Below are 20,456 nucleotides of genomic sequence, written 5' to 3' on the forward strand. Positions count from 1 at the left end.
TATTGGAATAAAGATTAAACAATTTGTAATGAAATAAATACTAAATGTTAATAGCCCAAGGTAGTTTTGATGTGATCAACCAAGTCAGGTTAGGTCTTGTTGGTATTTAACCCTTGTGTCTAAGTGTGCAGGAACTTAGGAGCACAGGAAGTCGAGCGAAAGATGCAACTAGCGAGAAAGATGACACGGGAGAGAGCCGACGAGCTTAGTGCATCTGAGGGACGAGATGTTGCGGAAGAGTACGTAGGTGAACGAGAAGGAGGTGCACAACGTTTTTGAGGGATGAGAAGCCGGAGCGAAAGACTACTCGAAGGCCAGAAGTTGGGTTCTGGTGAGCCCTATTCTAGATGGCCGAGATCACCCAAATGAGTGGAACTGGAGCGAAAGACCCAGACTAATGCGAGCAGAATCAGAGTGGAAGACTCAGACCAAAAAGTCAACTAGAAGTTGACTTTATGGTCTAAGCGCCCAAAACCAAATTTTATCCGAAATGAGACATGGCGCATTGCATTGCGATCGGGATAAAGTTTTATCCCCCTAGAAGCACCTAGAACCCTTCCAAGTGCCCCGACTGGGGCTATAAATATAGCTCTGGTCCTAATGGTTCAAAACAACACTTGTAAACGCTTCTAGTTTGTTCTCTGCCTGAAGGAGACTATTTACTGAGTTTCCAACTTCCTTGGATTAACAACCTTCCCGGTTGTAACAAAATAACCCCTTCGTGCCTCTACTCTTAGTTTACTTCTTAAACTTATTTTATGCAAGTGTTAGTTTAATAAATCTATAAAGTTCGAGGAAGGTTCGTTTTTCTTTGCAGGGCTATTCACCCCCTTTAGTCGCCCACCAAGGGATCTACAAGTAGTATCAGAGCGGGTTCGCTTCAGGAGGACTAATCGCCAAACGAAGCACACGAGATGGCCGGACTAGGCATTTACCCACCGAAGTATGAGGGGAATTCACGAGCTGGAAGAAAAAGATGGAGGTATTTTTTAAAATAGATTTTGAATTATTAATCATTATGAAATATAGTTTTGTAGCCCCAAAAGACAAAGAAGAATATTGGTGGACGAAGAAGGAGCAAGCTGACTTCGTGGCAAATAAAAAGCAGAGTTTCATCTGCTTAGTGTTTTACCACCTCAAGAAGTCAACCGTATCGGAGCCTACGAGTCAGCTAAGGAGCTCTGGGAGAAATTCTTGGAACTACACGAAGGGACCTCGGAGGCAAAACTAGCCAGATGGGACCTATTCCGGAACCAGATCAGTAACTTCCAGTTAGAAGAAGGTGAAACCGTGGCACACCTCCACTCAAGAATCAAGGAGCTCATCCCCGGACTCACGAATCTCAGAGGAAAGGTAACCACTCGTTCGCTAAGATACACACTTAATGTATTTCCTAGGACTCCAGAATGGTCGACCTTAATAGATGCGTATTTCATCTCTAAGGATTTAGAGGTAAACACTTTAGAAGAACTTTTTTTCAACTTTTGAAATTCATGAGTCAAGATATGCAGGTCTAAGGAAGGAATCAAGGTAAAATATTGCCTTAAAAGCTCAAATGGATGAACTAGATTTCGAGACATCACTTGACGATGATGAAACGAGGTTAATGGTAAGGAGATTTAAAAAATTATTTAAATCCAATAAGTTTAATCAAGTGTAGGGTAAGAGAAGAAAAAGAAAAGGTAAAATGCTACCACTACAATGAAGAAGGGCATATAAAAGACAGCTGCTCAAAATTAAATAGCAAGGACAAGCATGAGAATACAAGCACGGACAAGAGACCAACCCAGAAAAGACACAAGAACCTAAAAGCGACGTGGGAAGCAACATTATCAGAATCAGAAATCGAGGCCTACACTAGAATCGCGCTAATGGCATGCCACCAAGAAGAAGAGGACGAATCTAGCTCTTCCGCAATGAGTATCGAGAGCATTGATGCAGGGGGAGCAATATCAGAAGAGAGAAGCTCTAAGGGGGGGGGGGGGTCTCATATGATGAAATCGATAAGGTAAGTTAGGTACGATCCTTATCGCCTGATAAACTATTTAAATTTATAAAGTTTCTGACTAAAATGTCTTATAAATTAGAAATTGAGAATAAGAAATTACAAGAAGATTTCGACAAACTCAAAAAGGAAAATGATGAACTAAAAGGAATTTTAGCAACATCTTGTCGACTAGAAGACTTTGATAAAATAAAAATAAAAAATGAAAGAAGAAATAGAAGAATTAAAAAATCATGAATGCTCACATAATCAACATGTTAGAAAATACAATGGATTAAATTGACACTTTAAATACCATAAGGGCTAAATTAGAAAAACATCACATAAATATATTCCTAAGAAATTCTTGATTAATCCTGTAGTAAGGAATTTATTTTGGGTTCCAAAATTATATTTAGATTAATTGTTTTTTTGGACTTAAGGCTTTTAGAAAGAAAATTAAATGTTTAATTTCTTTAAATGACTTTGTCTGAAAGTGATTATTGTTCTAATAACCAAGAAGGTCTAGTGCGTCACCATAGTCTAGAAGCTAATTACTGAAATAAATATTTAATTGACTAACTATAAAGTATTTAATTATTTTAACTAATGTTTTAAATTGTTTGTCAAAATTTTTGTTAGAAAAATTCTGATCGTTAAGATTCATTTAAAAAAAAAATCATATTTGTTAAAGTTATTTTAGCAAATTTATTTTTCTATATCTAAACAATTCTTCAGAATTTTTTTTAATCGTTAGAAAATTTTCTATGAATTAATTATCCAAATGTATTTTTTTTTTAAAAATATGATTTTCCTTATACTTTAATTTTAGTTTTTCCAAAGTCATTTTAAAAGTACCCTATTTAATGTGATCAAATGGGGAGAAGAAAAGATTAAGTTTGGGGGAGGGTAATTTAATTTTTTTTGCACATTATTGAGTTACAAATTTATTACCTTGTTATTATTTTTTTTTGTTATTACCTTAACTTAACTTGGAATTGCTCACATCAAAAAGAGGGAGATTGTTAGTACCCCAAGGTAGTTTTGATGTGATCAACCAAGTCAGGTTAGACCATGTTGTTATTTAACCCATGTGTCTAAGTGTGCAGGAACTTAGGAGCACAAGAAGTCGAGCGAAAAATGCAGCTAGTGAGAAAAACGACACGAGAGAGAGCCGACAAGCTCAGTGTGTCCAAGGGACGAGGTGCTGCGGAAGAGTACGCGAGCGAACAAGAAGGAGGCACGTGGCATTTCCGAGGGACGAGAAGCCAGAGCAGAAGACTGGTCAAAGGCCGGAAGTTGGGTTTGGGTGAGTCCTATTCCGAATGGCTGAGATCACCCAAGCGACCAAAGCCAGAGTAGAAGACCCGGACCAATACGAGCTGAACCGGAGCTAAAGACTTGGTATGGGTGCCCAGAACCCTTCCGGGCACCCGGAATCGAATTTTCTTCGAAATGAGCGCGTTGCGTTATGACGGAGATCGATAAAGTTTTACCCCCTTGAAGTGCCTGGAAGGCTAGAACCCTTTCAGGCGCCCCGCCCAGGGAAATAAATACAACCTTGATCCCAATGGTTCAAAACAACACTTGTAAACGCTTCTAGTTTGTTCTACTACTTGTTTGTGAGCCATCAACGTTGTAAGAGGCTTCTCCGCCTAAAAGAGACTGTTTATAGAGCTTTCAACTTGGATTAACAACCTCCTCGGTTGTAATCAAGTAACCCTTTCGTACCTCTATTCTTAGTTTACTTCTTAAATTTATTTTATACAAGCATTAGTTTAATAAAGCTATAAAGTTCGAGGAATATTCGTTTTTCTTTACAGGATTATTCATCCCCCTCTAGTCGACCGCCAAGGGACCTACACTAAATTAATATTCAATAGAATCAACACTAAGTTAATATTGCAATGGAACCAATGCTAAGTAAACTTGATTTGATTATTTGAAATAATATAGAATAAGAAAAATAATACCCTAAAAGTATACAATGGTTTAACATGGTTCACCTTCCCGCTCTCCCTATCATTCTTCATGCTCTACTTATGTGTTTATGTATTGTGCTTTCATCTATTGTTGTCAATCCTTTACTTACGTGTTAAAGAAAATCTTAATGAAACCTTTGTTTTAAAAATGAAAACCAAGGTTGATTCCGACTACTCAAGGCACAATCTACCAACAATGTGTAATTATGTCTTTTATTAGTAAAAATAAGATAAAATTTAGTTTTTAGTTTTATATTGAAATTTTTAATTAACAAATTATTGGAAAAAATAGACACCATCACTAGAATATAAATGGAGGGAGCTTTGAATTTGATAGGATTAAAAAGTGAAAATTGAAACAACTTGAGAGGAAAAGAGCATACAATTATTTACGAGCCACCACGAGAGACTGAGCAACTCATAAACATTTTAATATTTTAAAAAAAGATATTTAACTATTTAATTAGAAAGTTTAAATTTAAACTCATATAGGGGTAAATAAGATAAATTGATCCGAGTTTAATTGTGTTCATTCTTTTTTATTTATTTATTTATTTATTAAAGTTATTCAAAGTTATTTATTAAAATTTTTATCAAATTAAATTCGAGCTTAATTTTTTTATGAAGCGCAATTAAAAATGTTATTATCTTTCTATATTAGATTAAATTTTATGTAATTATAAAATTATATTTTTTAAAAAATTTATTATGAATAATTTAAAATTATAAAAATTTATAAATTGTTATATTATATATATATATCTAATTTTTTAAAAACAATTATAATAAATTTATATAATTTAATAAATAATTTTATTAATAAAATATTTGTAAATATTAACAAATTAAATTTATTAATGTTCAACCTTGTTATTTAATATATTGTTTCATAAAAAAATATGGAACCGTCACATCAGCGATCCCCCTAGAGTCGGTCCCACGGATATGGAGGGAGGTAAATGCAGGTACACAGGTGGAAAGTGCATTGCGGAGACGTTAACCCCAGACAGTGACACCCCGGAGATCGACCCCTGGACCTTTCAGTCACATAATCATGCACTCCCCATCTGTACTACACCATGAGGACTTTAATATATTGTTTCATGAATGAATCGAAGATGACTCTCCCCAAACCTCTCTGATCGCCGATTTTATAATGAAATGAAGTGAATACATCACCGATTCAATTCATTTAGACTTGACACAATTTAAAATCGTGAATAAATAGTATAGCCGCTCAAACTCTTATAAAATATAATGCAGCCCGAATTTAATGATGGGTGAGACATATTAAGATTGATAAAATATATTTTTTTAATCAAGTGTCCAAGTTTCATTAGATTAATCTGGTAAGTGGGGACACTTTCTATTTCACTCATCAGGTACATCCGAAAATGCTCACAATAATATACTGACAGTCACTTATATTTAAGATTTTTTTTTTAAATGAACACGTAATAATGCGATATTGGATTTTTGAACTGTCCAGAATTTCCTAATTTAATTTGGCGGCAGATGAAAACTTAACTTATCGTCCAAAATTCTATGTTAGATTCAACATTTTCATTGTAAAGCAAAAAAGATTTAAGAAATGCATTCACAATTTTTTTTCCTAATTTTTCTCAATATCGTCGTGAACTCCACCGATATGGGCCCAAATGAAATGGGCCGAAAGCTAACTCCGCCATCGATGAGTCACGGATGCCGAACGGAAGCACGAGACACTCAAATTCCTCTCACGCCCGTGCGACCCACACGTGGACGCAACGATACCCAATCCCTCTCCTGTCTCGTTGCTCCGCTCGTTTAGCGGATCCCATCGTCCGTTCTCCGACGTTTTACCTCGCCCGGCTCACGCGCACCTCCCTGCTCCCGCCTCCTTCCTCCCGATTCCCTTTCCCTTTCCCTTTCCCTTGCCCTTTTGTCAGCCGACCATGATCATGCCATGAGGCCTCGCCTGGACGCATAAGAACGAGAACTAGGGCTTTCTGAAGATGACATTTCTAATCATCTAGGGTTTCCCTACCGCCATCATGGTGCACATCTCCGAGATCACCGACGGCGCCGCCGCCTCCGCCAAGGAAGATGAGAAAGATGTCTCAGAGACGCTCTTGGCTGCTGTACATACCTCCGTCGAACAAGACAGCTCCACCCACGGATTGGAGCAGCCCCCTCCGCAGGTCCAGGAGCCTGCCTCCCCGTTTGAGCAGAACGAACCACCGCCACTTCCACTGCTGCTTCCTCCCCAGGAGACTCCCTTAGAGCCAGATGAGGCTGTTCGTCCTCCGCCACTGGAGCCAGAGCCGGAGCTGGCACCGGCGTCAGTGTGTCCGTCTGCCTCTGTGCCGCTGGATAGTTCTCAGATCGTGGCTCCAGCCCCTGCCACTGCTTCTTCCGACGTCAAAGTCCCCTATAATGAGTACGCTCTCCGCGTTGCCTACATCATGCGCAGCTACCTCAACATGCGGTCCAGTGGGGCCGCCGCCGACTTCGCTTCTGCCGGTTCCAATGGGGAGTCCTGCTGCAGGGCGATGATGGAAGTGACTCGGAAGGAGAATGGGCGATGGGGAGTATCAAAAGTTGAGACTGAGCACACTCACCTGCTTGACCCGCCACAGGACCTTGCGAGCACACTAGCTACTGGTGGTCTGGTTCCCGTTTTAGGCATGGAGTTTGACTCCATTTCAGCTGCTAAGCAGTACTATAGTGCTTACAGTGAGAAGATGGGTTTCCAGTCCAAGACAGGCTCAGGGAAGAAGTCGAGGGGGACGAGGCTCTTGCTCATGCAGAGGTTCTTGTGCTCCAAGGGGCACTTCCCCACCTACGTCAATGCTGCTGAGAACGCTACAAGGAAGAGGAAGCGCATTTTGAATAAAAAGGTAGCTAAAAAGGAAGCAAAAGAAGTCAAGACAGATTGTGATATGCTCGAGGCCATTGAGGTAGAAAACTTAGTGGAGAAAGATAGCATGGCACTTGAGGATCAGAGAGGGGAAATAGATGCAGAGAAGGCTCCGTCTGGTTCTGGAAATGATAAAGGGAAAGGGAAGAACTGTGGGAAGGTACCACTGGTATCCAATTCAGGACAGTCCCGGTTGTTGAGAGAGCTTGGTATAAGAGTATCACGCTACACAAATGAGGAAAGAAGGAATATAATACTTAAATACATGCAGAAAAGGAGTGGTAGACAAGCAGTTGACAGATCCATTAAGGTTTCATTCATGAATTTCTCAAATGAGATTTGAGTGAGGAGCTTGTTTTCGATTAAGATGATCAAGTTGAAATGGAAAAATGTAGTTTCTGCTTAGGTATATTTATTTAATTAGTTTATGTCATATTTTTTATTTTATTTTAATTCTTGCTAGATTCCCTCTCGACAAGCTTTGGCTGAAAGGAGGCAACGTGGTGTTGGAGGGAAGTTTCTTAGTAGAGAAGAGACACAGGTAACGTTTTTGATCCATGTGAAATTTTAGTGATTTTCATACCTTTTCATGTCTTCTTTACTTGCATACATGCCTCCCAGTTTCTCAGATTGATACTTTGATCTTTCATGTCAACTCTAATGTTTTCTGAATATCTTTTTTAACATTTTTTTTTTGTGTGTGCTGTGGCATAAGGTTTAGCCTTTGTTTGGACTTAAGAATCTTTAAATGGAAGATTATAAGATGTGTATGCAAATGACATGTAGTTGAATATCCATATGTTGCATACAAAGAGAAATTATTTAACTTTGCTCATAAAAATGTTAAAAATTTCAAGAAAAAATCATAATGCTAATTTTTATTAGTGGAATGGAAATGATAAGGAGTAGATGGATCGATTTCTTGTTCTGTACAAATCCTATGAAATATATAAGGAGTAAGTTTCCACAATGGTAAATAACCCTCCAAGTAAGATACAATGGTTGCCCTATTTTATTTGATTCCACTTGGTTTGCTAATTCTACCCATCCCACCCATTCGCCGCATCTAGTTGGCCCATTCCAACTCCTAGTTTATCTTATTCCACTTGGTTTGCTAATTCTACTAGGATTGCTGATTGATCCATGTGGCCTTTTTGGTTGGTTTACTAGGATTGCTAGAATTTTAGTTACACTAACTGCTAATAAATGACTCTTGACAGTGAAATTCTCATTAACATGTTCTTATTAGTATTAACCTGTTACTTTAAAACTTATGTCTAAATAATATATATTATCAGTGATGTTGATTATATGATTAATAAAATGAAAGGAGTTTGGTGTAACAGTACATAACTGTTAGAATATTTTCATTTATAATCTTAATAATTAATAACTTAAAACCTTGTAGTATTAATATACTATTTAATGCCATAAAGACAATATTTATACATTTGCAACATTTATTTGTATCATACTAAAGTGTACCCTATTTTAGTGAGACAATGTTGTCCATATTTCTTCTCACACTACATCTTGCATATCATAGTATGTTGTGCACTCTAACTCATTGCAAGACAAATTGTTACCTTAGTAATTAACACTTACAAGGATCATCGCCTACAAAGAGTGTAGTTCAAAACTATAATTCATGTAGGGAAGGAGTTTGCTTAGAAGAGCTTCAGGTAGAGATTGTTGCTTAGGAACTCTTAAAATGACTTATTGTCTTAAAAATTCGATATAAGATAACATATTCTCTAAAATATCTTAATCTCCTAAATTTTATACCTAACATAATGTTTAGATTTATGAGATTTAAAAACTTTAATAAAGTCCTTAATTATTGCTATATTGTTCTCCTTTACTAAGTATTTGACTCCTAGTGAGTTATTGATATCTTCTCGTCGAATGCCTTTACCAATATATAAGAAATTGCCATGCAAAATTAATTACTAACTTCAAGAAACAATGCTTCTTTATTATCTTTTTCCTTGGTCATTCCTTCTTCTAATGAATGAGGTAATTACATCTTCATTATCCTCCAATCTTTGAGAAATTGAGTATGACTCTTTTGACTCAATGTTTTTTCAATTGCCCCTTCCAATGAATAAAGGAAACAAGTTAGATAAATAAGTATTAGAATCATGATTTTATGACTATATATATAACTCAATAAAGTGGACAAGAAGGTTTGTAGAGGAGCTTTAATGATACTATTTGAACTTACAATTCTAAGAGAACAATTACTTTATCATCATGTATTTAATAATAATAATGTAATTTCGTTTCTAACTTTCTATTGTCGATATGCATCTCTTATGTAAGCTTTTGCTATCATTATCTTACGAGCTATAATCTTATCTCCCTTCCTAACTACTCTTTACTATTTTGTTCCTTAACGAACTATTTTCAACAATGTCTACTCCATTTTTCATTTTATTATTTCCTATGCACCATAACTTAAAACGTGAGTTTTCTATCATCTTGGCTTTCTCCCCTACCCATTTTTTCTTTTATAAGCACAAAATATTAATTATTCTCCTAATCATTATATTTACTACCTTCATTTTTTTGTGAGTAAGTGTTCCATGCTCTAAATCCATGTTCTAAATCCAAGACAATCGATATTCCTATAATTTTTTTCTTATCTAACTTAGGGAGTGAGAACTCTTGCATATTTAACACTATATCCAAGTTATTGTGGAGATGTCCTTGTCAAGACGTTACCTGCAATGTGTTCCTTCAAAGGAATAACCTACCATTAACACAATAGTTTGATGGATCTATACATAACATTTGCGTTTGTTTGACGCTAACTAACAGTTTAACGCAACCATTTTTCTTTATTCGGCCTTGAGACCAGCCATGGTAGAAATTTGCCATGGCGGAGTTATGGGATATTTTTACCTATATAAAAAGAAAAATCATGCTATAGGACGAACACCCACCTTGAAGGAGGCTTCCTAAATGCTTGCTTGGTCATTGGTTTGACCCAATCCTCACATTGTTTATCACCATCTACACAAGCATTACAATTTATCCTTTAGCACCAAACAAAATTTATAAGATTTACGAAGAAAGAAGACTTGGCACATAGCAAAGAAGGATTTTTGCCTCTAGAAGATATATCAAATTTCCCCCTTTAGAGTTATCATAAAGTTCCAAATGCACAAAACTTAATGCAAAGACAACCTCTACGCTAGTCTCCCCATGAAAGATGATAGGTAGTAGCCCCAAGGACCACCTTGGTCTCCAATCAGCTAAGGAAAAGGCAAAGGTAGTCACTGCTTGCCTAGACCTTGGAGAAAACTTCCTTATAGCCATTCCCTAACTTCGTGGCTGTCCAACATCATCAACCTTCTTGATGCCGCCTACTCTAGAGGAGAAAAGGAAGGAAGGTTACTCAAGGGGAGGAGATGCTTTGGGAGGAATAAAACCCTAGAAGAGGAAGGGGTTTTGATCAAGATGAAGAAGATGGTAAGCTTGATTTCGCATCAATCATCACCCAAGAGACTAATTTTTAATGGATTTACTCTAAATTACAGCTTAATTAGAGACAATTATTCACCAAATAAAATATTCTTTTAATTAAAACACAAAAAAAAAATTACAAAAAAAAAATCCAGGAATAATACTGTTAAATTTAGCTTTGGATCAGAACAGACTAGTTTTAAAGTTAGGGTTGTGTTCCTCTCTAATCCCCTGTGAATGGAAGGCCACAGGTTTGATTCAACATTCTGCCACCCTTCGCTTGCTTAATTCATGTCTTTTCATCTCTATGCCTTAGCCATTTCCGAGTCTTTCTTTTGTGGGAGTTATCCACCACAAACACCCATGAATTGATGCAGGTAGTATTATTTGTCTCAAGCACCCAGAAACGTCCCCTTGAGCAGCTGTCCCTCCTGAAATCCTTAATCTCTTGTTCAATTCAGCCGCTGCCCAATGCTTCTCGCTACAGTCATGACACCTCTCTGCCTCTCCAACATTGTGAGATTATTATCATCCTTTCATCCCTCTGCTTTAATGCCAAGACTGTTAAGGTGCGACTTGACTACCAGGCAACCGAGCCTATCATGATAGAATTGTCTTTGTAAGATTATGTGATTCTTAACTAGCCTCCAATATTCAACATCCTCAACTCTCCATCAATGACGATGGCCTTTAGAAGAGGCAGACAAACCTAGTGTCTTTTTTGTATCTAAGCTATTATCAGATCACTTTAATCTTGCTTGGGCAAAGCCCAGCAGTGTCTAGATCCAAAGGAGCAGTTGCAGAGTTCTAAAGAGGCAGTAGAGAATAACTAAAAGGGGAAGGCAAAAGAACATGAGAAGATTTCTTTGAAAGAAAAAAGAGATGGATAAGCTATTACAACACAGTTTCTCAAAGGAAACAAATACAACACAGTAAAGTAGTAATTTTTCCCTTGGATTACTCTCTTGCTTCTCCCGTCTTGTAAAGCTAAACCCTCTTTCTTTGGCTGTGCTCTAACATCTATGTTACATATTCCTTGCAAAATAGATCACTGCCTAGGCCAATTTGATGAACTTTCAAAAAAGTTGTGTTACTTTTTTCTTTACTACCCACTTGATCTCAATCACAGTTTTTTTTGTACTACCCACTTGACCACAACCACCTTCCCTTTTCTATTCTTGTCCTCATACTAAATATCCTCTCCTTCCGTCTTTGTTCTACTCTTTTTCTCTCTTCTTTGTTTTCTCTCATCTTTCATGTCAGCTCCCTCTAAGCCTCTTTATCTGCTTTGCCTCTTTGATTCCTTATTAGCAACACCTTTCTCAATCCCACAAGATTATGAAAGATAAGGATCATAAAGGCAAAAAATTCAAACAGATTTAGGAAACTAATCAAGTATCGCTAAAAGATTTACACATGGATTTCAACATGAGAACTTTAGAACTCTAACTGTTGTGATAAATCCTTCACTTGAATTGTACTCATGAAGGCTCATCTATTGCTGAGAAGAAAACCCTATCTTCTAGCACCATTCTTCCATACATTATCATTCACCCCTTAGTTACTCTCATAATGCCAACTTCAATTTATCCTTTACACTCTTTCAGTTATTATATAACTAGTTCGTCCTCAACACTACTGGATTTCTTAATTTAATTCTGGGCCAAGTTTCTCAAATTGCTGGTCCTAAATTTGTTCCCTCCAACGAGACTGACATGAACCTGAACTAAGTCCTCTGTAATCTCTAATCAAGTCATATCTCTATTTAGGAACGGTTGTACGTTGCTTATGCTCACCTTGGGCTCAACTTTAGGTCCAGATCAAAATTTAGAGGTTTCACATGTCCATCCATCACAATGGCACTTGTCAGTTAAATTTAAGCCTTTAAGGCAATAGTAAATCAAATAATTCAAACAACTAATTAACAATAGAAATATAATTCAACAATCACTTATTAATAACCCACTGTATAAATAATTTCATAAAGATTTAAGACATGACATGCTTGTTGTACACAGTTATTTTCTAATAGGATTAGTTGATAAGTATATAATATCACGCATCATGTCTTAGGTATACCATGGTCGAAAAAAAAATATATGCCTTCGCATCAATTAGAAGCCACAAGCAAATTATGTCAATTGAATGTAGTAATTTGTTTTTGTTCTTTTATTCCCTGCATGATGTGTGAACATGTAACTTCATTAGTTATTCTAACTTATGAACTCTTCTGCAGACCATGAGCAGACAGGAAGAAACATTGGACGAAGAGCCTGAATTACCAGCAGAAGTAGTTGCAAATGCTGGAGGAATTCCAATTGTCGGTATGGTGTTTGAAAATGAGGACAAGGCATATGACTATTACATCAAGTATGCAGGAAGTGTAGGTTTTAGCGTCCGTAAAGGCTGGTGGGATAAATCTGCCAGAAATGTTACTAGATCACGGGTTTATGTGTGCTCCAGAGAAGGCTTTCGGCCAAAAAACGAAACAAGGAGACCACGAGCAGAAACAAGAACTGGTTGTCCTGCTTGTATGGCAATCAAACTGACATCCAGTGGTAAATACCGTGTAATGGAATTTGTTGCCGATCATAACCATCAGCTTGCTGCACCCTTAGACATGCAGATGTTGAGCTCAAAAAAGATGCTAACTAATGTTCAACCTTCTGGACGTCAGAATGCTAGTATTATTCCTGTCGGATATAAAAATTATATCCGAGTTAAACGTTCTAAGGCGGTGCAGTTGGGTGATACAGGGGCCTTGTTCGAATACTTTCAGAGGATGAAAGGTGATAATCCATCATTTTTCTATGCCATCCAGGTTGATGAATACGATCAAATGACTAATGTCTTCTGGGCAGATGCAAAGTCCATGATGGATTATCACTATTTTGGTGATGCTGTATGCTTTGACACATCTTATAGAGCAAATGAATATGGCAGGCCATTAGCTTTATTTATAGGCATTAATCATCATAGACATGTGGTTATTTTTGCTGCAGCATTTCTATATGATGAAAGTGTAGAATCATTTAAATGGCTGTTTGAGACTTTTAAGACAGCAATGTGCGGGAAGCAACCACACACAATTTTCATTGATCAATGCTTAGCTATAAGTGATGCAATAACTGCTACATGGCCTGGTACAGTTCAACATTTATGTGTTTGGCAAATATTCCAAAATGCCACTAAGCAACTAGCAGATGTCTTTGAAGGCTCAGAAAACTTTGCACATGATTTTGAACAATGTATATATTATGATTTTGAGGATGAAGATGAGTTTCATTTGGCATGGAAATTGATGTTAGAGAAATATGATCTTAAGGATAATGAGTGGTTGACTAAACTATATCAAGAAAAGGAAAATTGGTCCTCACCATATGGTCGGCAAACATTCTCTGCAGATATAAAAAGTGCATTAAGAGCGGAGAATTTTGGTAGTTATCTAAAAGAGCATCTGAATTTGGAAAAGGATCTAAGAAGCTTTCTGGAGATATATGAGTTATTGTTAGAGCAGCGAAGATATAATGAGTTGCAGGCAGATTATAATGCAAATCAACCCCACCCAAGAATACCACCTTTAAGATTGCTCTGGCAAGCTGCAAATGCATACACGCCTGCCGTGTATGATATCTTCAGAAGAGAGGTCGAATTGTTCCTTGATTCTATGGTGTACTGCTCTGGTGAAGCTGGAATTCTATTTCAGTATGAGGTCACAGTCAAAGAAAAAAGTAAAGTGCACTGTGTCAGATTTGATTCATCCAATGGTTCTATTATATGCAGTTGTGGTAAGTTGGAATCTGTTGGGATTCCATGTTGCCATGTACTAAAGGTATTAGACCTCAGAAATATTAAAGAGCTTCCACCACAATACATTTTGAAGAGGTGGAGAAAAGATGCCAAGGTTGGGAATTTAAATGAGAACCATGGCATCACCTTAGACAGTGACTCTAAATCATCTGTATCAAAGCGTTATAGCTCTCTTTGCCGCACATTGTTCAAACTCGCTGCAAGGGCTGCTGAAAATGAGGAAGCTTTCACATTGATGGTCAACCATTCGGATCAACTTCTCGACGAAGTTGAGCAAATTTTGCAAGCAAGACTTCTTGAGAAACCAGCAATCAGTGGCACATCAAAGGGCCATCCTCATAATCTGATTGATAGCAGAAATTCAAGCCATGGGACTGGTAATGATCCTCAAAAGCCTAGTGGAAAGAAGAAGAGCAATGGAGGTACACGTCGTAGAAATGAAAATGAAGTTGAATTAAATAAACGGCAAAAGGCAAGAAAAGGTTTGTGCAAATTCTGTTTCTATAATTGCACTTATCCTGTGTTCTGGTGATCAAAGGTTTTATTTAGGCTTGTTATAATGTTAATTTTAGGACAACCTGATGATGCAGAAGTGTCAGCAAGAGATAATGAAACACATGTTCCACCAAACAGCATCTCCTCTCAACCAAGGAATCCTGGAAATCAGTTTCTTGTGCCTAATCAGTTTATGCAGGTGTGTTTTTGCGGAGAAGCATATATATGTATCTCCTTGAATTTAACCTTTTATTTGCGTAATGTTTCTTACTTTGTTTTTTTTTTGCTACTTTATACATTTTACCCACTTTTTTTTTTGATGAAGGGGCCTTTTGTGGCACCTCACCAATTTGGAGTTGGTGCCATGCAAGGATATCCAATGAGTCAATTCGGTCAGGTCAGTGCAATTTTTAGTACAATCTGATTTTCAGAACTTTTGTTTGTTAACTGGTTTCATCCAATTCCTGCCAATATTCAGGATTCCTCAGCGTCAACTTTACCTCAACAGCCATTCACTAATAGTTCCCACTTTACTCAGGTAACCCCAATCTTGTCAATAATTGTCCAAAACAAGCATGCAATCATGGTTCTTTTCAGTTTAGAGTTAAATTTCCATCAAATTTTATAATGACAGTCATCTCTTGTTGGGTTGTATAAAAGTCTCATAATTCGTGCACATGTAGCCCGAGTTTGCCTCTATGCTGCCTAACCTTGCTTTATCCAGGCTTATTGGTGCATCAGTGCAGTGCTACTTTTGTGTGAAACTGTGAATGGTCTTTCTTTTAATTTATGTTCAGCATTAGTTTTGTTTAACTTGCCATGCATTTATTATAAATGTCATAATCTTGTTTGCTTGGTCAAACTAAATCATTTTACAATATGATGTAATTATTTGGAAATTTCGTGCAGGGATTTCCTACTCCAGATTTGCAAGCGCTGCAGTTCATTGGGAACAATGCTCAACTCGATCATCAAAGTAACGATCAAGGACAATGTGCTATTCCAGTTTGGGATTTTCTGTGAGTTATAATATCATCCACCTTCGTTGTTCAATGATAATACCAGTAGTAAAATGAATCTGCGTCAGTCATTATTTTGTTGTTGGGACAGCTCCGAACGGTTCTCAGTGCGTGATGTTGTAAATGAGCTGCATATTCTTGTTGAGGGGTTGAAGTTAGGCATGGTTTTGTTAACTTCACATCCGTTTATAGAATGTAATATTCCATCGGCCTAAGTAAAATTTCATTATTTGGGCCACAGAAGATTTCTCCACCTTTGTTAAATTCATGGTGTGAAGTTGTTTATTGAAAATCCAAATCTTAATACAACGATTATTGATGGAACTCGTTAACGTTTATCTTCTATTTGTCAAATTCCTCTTGAATGATCACATCAATGTACATGCTTGAGGATTGGATTACTTACAACAGAGTGAGACAGTCAACAGGCCTCTTGAATTGGTTTTGCAATACACTTCTACTTGTGTATATATTTTCTAGTGCCTAATGTGTGGAATCCAATCCACAAGACGACCTATAAATTGACTTGGTCAATAAGGATATTTGATGATGCTGCCGACCCAACATACAGTCGTCCTATACGGCAACTATGAACTTGGCCTTGAGCTCCATTGGCGTCATTCCAATCTAACCAAACTATGAAATGGGTCATCTCTGTTAGACACCATAGAAGGGTCAATTGAGGCAAGTCCATGAAAAAAGGTCTTACAACTAGCTAGTCCACAATATGCATAATGTGGCGTCCACAACATTCTACACCATGCTGAACCTACTTGCAGACCTTATTCGCCGTATAGTATATGATTTATTTCTCTTGCCCAATGACCATGGCCTTCTCATTGATCCAACTTAAAAAATCATAAATCTAATTAGTTTTATTGGTTGGTTGACTAATTTAGTTTCACGGAATTTTTCTATCGGTCACTAGGATAGTCTCATTGATTGGTCTTAGGATGATCCATTTGGTCCCACGGAATTTTTTCTCTGGCCACCAAGGTAAATCAGGAAGCGCGCGCGACGGGCAACCCAGAAGTCCAACATCCTTTGTTTGTGCGTCCCACTTGGAGGAAATTTTTTTACAAAGACGTCATAGTTAAGGATCGAACTATGAATACCTGGATGATAATTTAGATATCCTACCGTGAGACCATAACCCTAGGGATAAAATCCTCATAGAGCAATGCCAAGACAACAATCTTCATCAAACATGATGCTTCCACTAGGTTAGACAATCTAAAATCCCTTATCCTTCAATCTTCATCAAACATGATGCTTCCACTAGGTTAGACAATCTAAATTCCCTTATCCTTCAATCTTCATCAAACATGATGCTTCCACTAGGTTAGACAATCTAAAATCCCTTATCCTTCTTGCGTTTTTTTCCTCCTCTCAAAGATGATTTACCAATATCTTGATTGTAAAATCACCCTCTAGTACACCCTTGTTTAGATCATTATGATGCCCTCGGGGCTATGGTATAGTAGGATATCCCGTTATTACCTAGACACCCATAGTTTGATTCTCAATTACAGTGTATTTATAGGGATTTTATTTCTCTAAATGAGATTTGTAACCAAGGGGTACTGGACTTCTAGACCGTTCACTATGAGCGCTTCCTAATTTATTCTGATAATTGATAGAAAATTAAATTGGGTTGATGTTCCTTAACCTAATTAATCCATTTTTTAAGGAACATCATAGTGTAAGGTAACAAATTACATTGTAGAAGGCTGTTTTTTTTTTAAAAAAAAAATAATAAAAAAATTGGAAGGCTTTCTCTATAATGGCATATCAAACTATATATATATGAATAAAATACTTTCCCTGTAGCTCATGCCATCCAAGTAATCGAGGGCTTAGGTAGGTATTAGCCTACCTGTGCTAAAGCTCATGTCCATTTTAGGATTTAGGGACGAAGGTCATATATTTAGAAAGCTCTTTATATATTTGACTATTTTAGCTTGGAGATTTCTATAATTTATCAAAAGAAGTATGTAGAAAATGAAAATTATTAAAAGGCATATTGTAATTATGTATTTATCAAAGAGCGTAATAAAATGATGTAGAATTTTCATTTTAATCCTCCCGGTAATCTCCTCTCTTAAGTCGTCATTTTTCAGGCATCCGAATCACATTTTAAATCATTTTAATTTAAAAATAATAGTGATGGTGATGGAGCGATCATTTTTCTCCCTCCCTCTTTCAGCTCGTGTTAGTTAGAGCCCTAGAATCAATCATATGATGATTGTTGTATGGACTCATTGTATCATATTTTTATGTATATAAAGGCGTTTGTTTTGGTTATTATACTTACTTGTATTGGTGTCAAATAACTAAGTATAATAGCGTCCTTGAGTAGAAGGTTCTTATCTATATCAATCGATTAGTTGAATCGATAGTGAGATGGTATAGATAACACTACTCTTAATCATTCCTAGTCAAGTATTAACATTCAGGGATAATGTTAATGCGACGAGACTAGCATGTAGGTCAACTCAATGACTTGATCTCACAAGTCATGGATATGGAGATATCAAGTTGACACATGGGTATGCATTGGAGAATGTATACTGAATGACCCGCCATGAGAAAGTATCATGGATCGTTATATAAGTATCATATATTTTCTCATGTGGCTATTAGTATGACTATTAGTCCTTGGACCTGAAGTCACCATGGTTCCCTACATAAGGAGTTACATACTTTGGCTTCGTCAAATGTCACCCGTAATTAGGTGGACTATAAAGGCGATTACTGGGTATGTAACAAATTATGCGGAGGGATGTGAGTGATGTAGATGGGATCTATCCCTCCTATATAACGGGAGTGACATCGTTATTCTTGATAGAGTGAGACCACTAAGTGCATGGTCATGCCCTAATGAGTCAATATGAGATATTGAGCTCATTTGATTAGAGTGAGTCTACTTGGAGTTCAAGATTTAGATTGATTAAAGGATGACATGGTCTATGCCTCGCATTGATCAATCTAAGTGTCAAGGATAGAAAGACACTTGTCATATATTGTGAAGAGTCACAATTAGTAGTCACAAGGTGATGTTGGATCTCAACATTCTTGTAACTTGGGTAGTAATGATGTGTTGCTAGATGCCGCTCATTACTTATGCTTCTAAATGGGTTTAGGAGCATTGCCAACGTTACAAGAACCTATAGGGTCACACACAAAGGGCAATTAGATGGAGATTAGGTTCATTTGATGTACCTAGAGGATTAGGTTCATGTGATGAACCAAATTGGATTAAGAGTAATCCAAATTAGATTAATTGAGTAAGACTCGATTGAGTTAGACTTGAGTTAGACTCAAGTGAGGTTAGACTTGAGTTAGACTCAAGTGAGGCTAGACTTGAGTTAGACTCAAGTGAGGCTTAATGATGATATTCATTGAATTTTAAATTCAATGATAAATGTAATTCAATTTGAATTTTATATTCAAATTTTGAATGAGTTTCAAAATGGTCATTTAATGAAGAATATTAAATACTCATTAAGGCTCATTAATGGTGTTAATGAGCATTAAGTATTTTCATTAGATGAAAATACTTAAGCCATTTTTTACTCTTATTTTCATTATTGATCATTATTCCTCCTTGCTTCTTCTTTTCTCCCTCTCCTCTTCCTTGGCCGAAACCCTCAAAGAGTGCTAGCACACTCTAAGGTTTCTTCTCCATCTCTATTGTTCGTGTGGATACGTATAGAGGTGTGTCCACTTGAACACACTCGAGATCTGGTAACTTTTGGACGAGCGGGATTCGCGAAGGGCTTCGCTATAAGGGTAATCTCTTAACCATATAGATCTAATGTAGATCTAGGATAGAAAAACATGTACACGAAATTTTTGTTCTTTTAATCTTCGCACGGATCCGGTGGCATGGGATTTCGAGGTTTCCGCAACGCAAAAAGCGATTTTTGCGGCTCGAAAATCCCAACAGTTGTATCAGAGCCACGTGCGAAGCGTGTACGTGTTTTAGTCTGTATTTTTATGAAAAATATCAGATCTGTAAATTTCTGTAAATTTATGTTTTTTATAGTTTTTATGAGTATTTTTCTTGGAGATGCGAAGCAACAAGTGCTTGGTCACTTGTAGGTTTCGTATACCGAGAAAAATCTTCCGAAACGGCAAGATTTCACCCAAATAGTTTTGGGACAGCGGCTTAAGGCATTGTAAGATCGTCGTAGGACACTCGTGAGACTCATTTCACAAGTAGGGGCGCTGCCCCTAACTCCGCAAGGGGCGTTGTCCCGCGATCGCGCCCGAAAATCGCTAAACGGGACTGCCGGGAAATTGTAAAAATAGTAGTAAAATTACAAAAATTTATATAAAATACATAATTTAGAATTATGTATGTATTTATGATAGTCATGCCCCCAAAACCCCAATTGGATTGGATACATGTGTTGTAATTCATAATATGGCCTGCGTGTCATTTTTGTGTGATTGTGCGTGTTGTATATTTGATACGCGACCTGCGCGTCGTGCCTATCTATTTTATTTCCTATTGTAAAATAATTTAAATTCGAATGTAACTCGAGTTTCATCTTTGTAATGTACAAAATGGAGTTGTGAAAGGTCCACTTGAGGAAAAGTTACGAGGAGGGTGCGAGCAACACGTGGCGGTCAAAGGGAGGAGCTTGGAGAAGCTGTTGACCTTAGGTTGACCGTCCGATCTTCTCATTAGCTTGAGAAGATCGTAGTAGGGCCATGACTAATCACAATTTAATTAATTACTTGTGTATGTGTATATGATGCATGCTAGAGTAGAGTAATTAATTAGTGCCACC

The 20,456-nt window shown here is 37.1% G+C and overlaps 1 protein-coding gene across 2 annotated transcripts; it reads left to right on the forward strand.

Annotated features, from left to right (window-relative positions):
- The first annotated feature begins 5,729 nt into the window (after nt 1-5,729).
- On the forward strand, nt 5,730-15,995 carry LOC121974919 (protein FAR1-RELATED SEQUENCE 4-like). 2 transcript variants are annotated; one of them, XM_042526208.1, is made up of 8 exons: nt 5,730-7,175; nt 7,329-7,406; nt 12,570-14,625; nt 14,734-14,837; nt 14,964-15,035; nt 15,117-15,176; nt 15,548-15,657; nt 15,749-15,995. In XM_042526208.1, the coding sequence occupies exons 1-8, from the start codon at nt 6,000-6,002 to the stop codon at nt 15,870-15,872; spliced, it is 3,780 nt and encodes a 1,259-aa protein (XP_042382142.1). In that variant the 5' UTR covers nt 5,730-5,999; the 3' UTR covers nt 15,873-15,995. The 2 variants fall into 2 exon arrangements, with proteins under 2 accessions (XP_042382142.1, XP_042382141.1); XM_042526207.1 differs by having other exon boundaries at nt 5,731-7,175; nt 14,716-14,837.
- Nucleotides 15,996-20,456: the final 4,461 nt, after the last annotated feature.

The sequence above is a fragment of the Zingiber officinale genome, chromosome 4B, assembly GCF_018446385.1.
Source record: "Zingiber officinale cultivar Zhangliang chromosome 4B, Zo_v1.1, whole genome shotgun sequence".
NCBI classification, from domain to species: Eukaryota; Viridiplantae; Streptophyta; class Magnoliopsida; order Zingiberales; family Zingiberaceae; genus Zingiber; species Zingiber officinale.

Coding starts and splice junctions, on each gene's coding strand:
- LOC121974919 (XM_042526207.1), top strand. CDS start 6,000: ATGGTGCACATCTCCGAGATCACCGACGGCGCCGCCGCCTCCGCCAAG. Junction 7,176..7,328: donor CAGTTGACAGATCCATTAAG/GTTTCATTCATG, acceptor AATTCTTGCTAG/ATTCCCTCTCGACAAGCTTT. Junction 14,626..14,715: donor ACGGCAAAAGGCAAGAAAAG/GTTTGTGCAAAT, acceptor TGTTAATTTTAG/GACAACCTGATGATGCAGAA.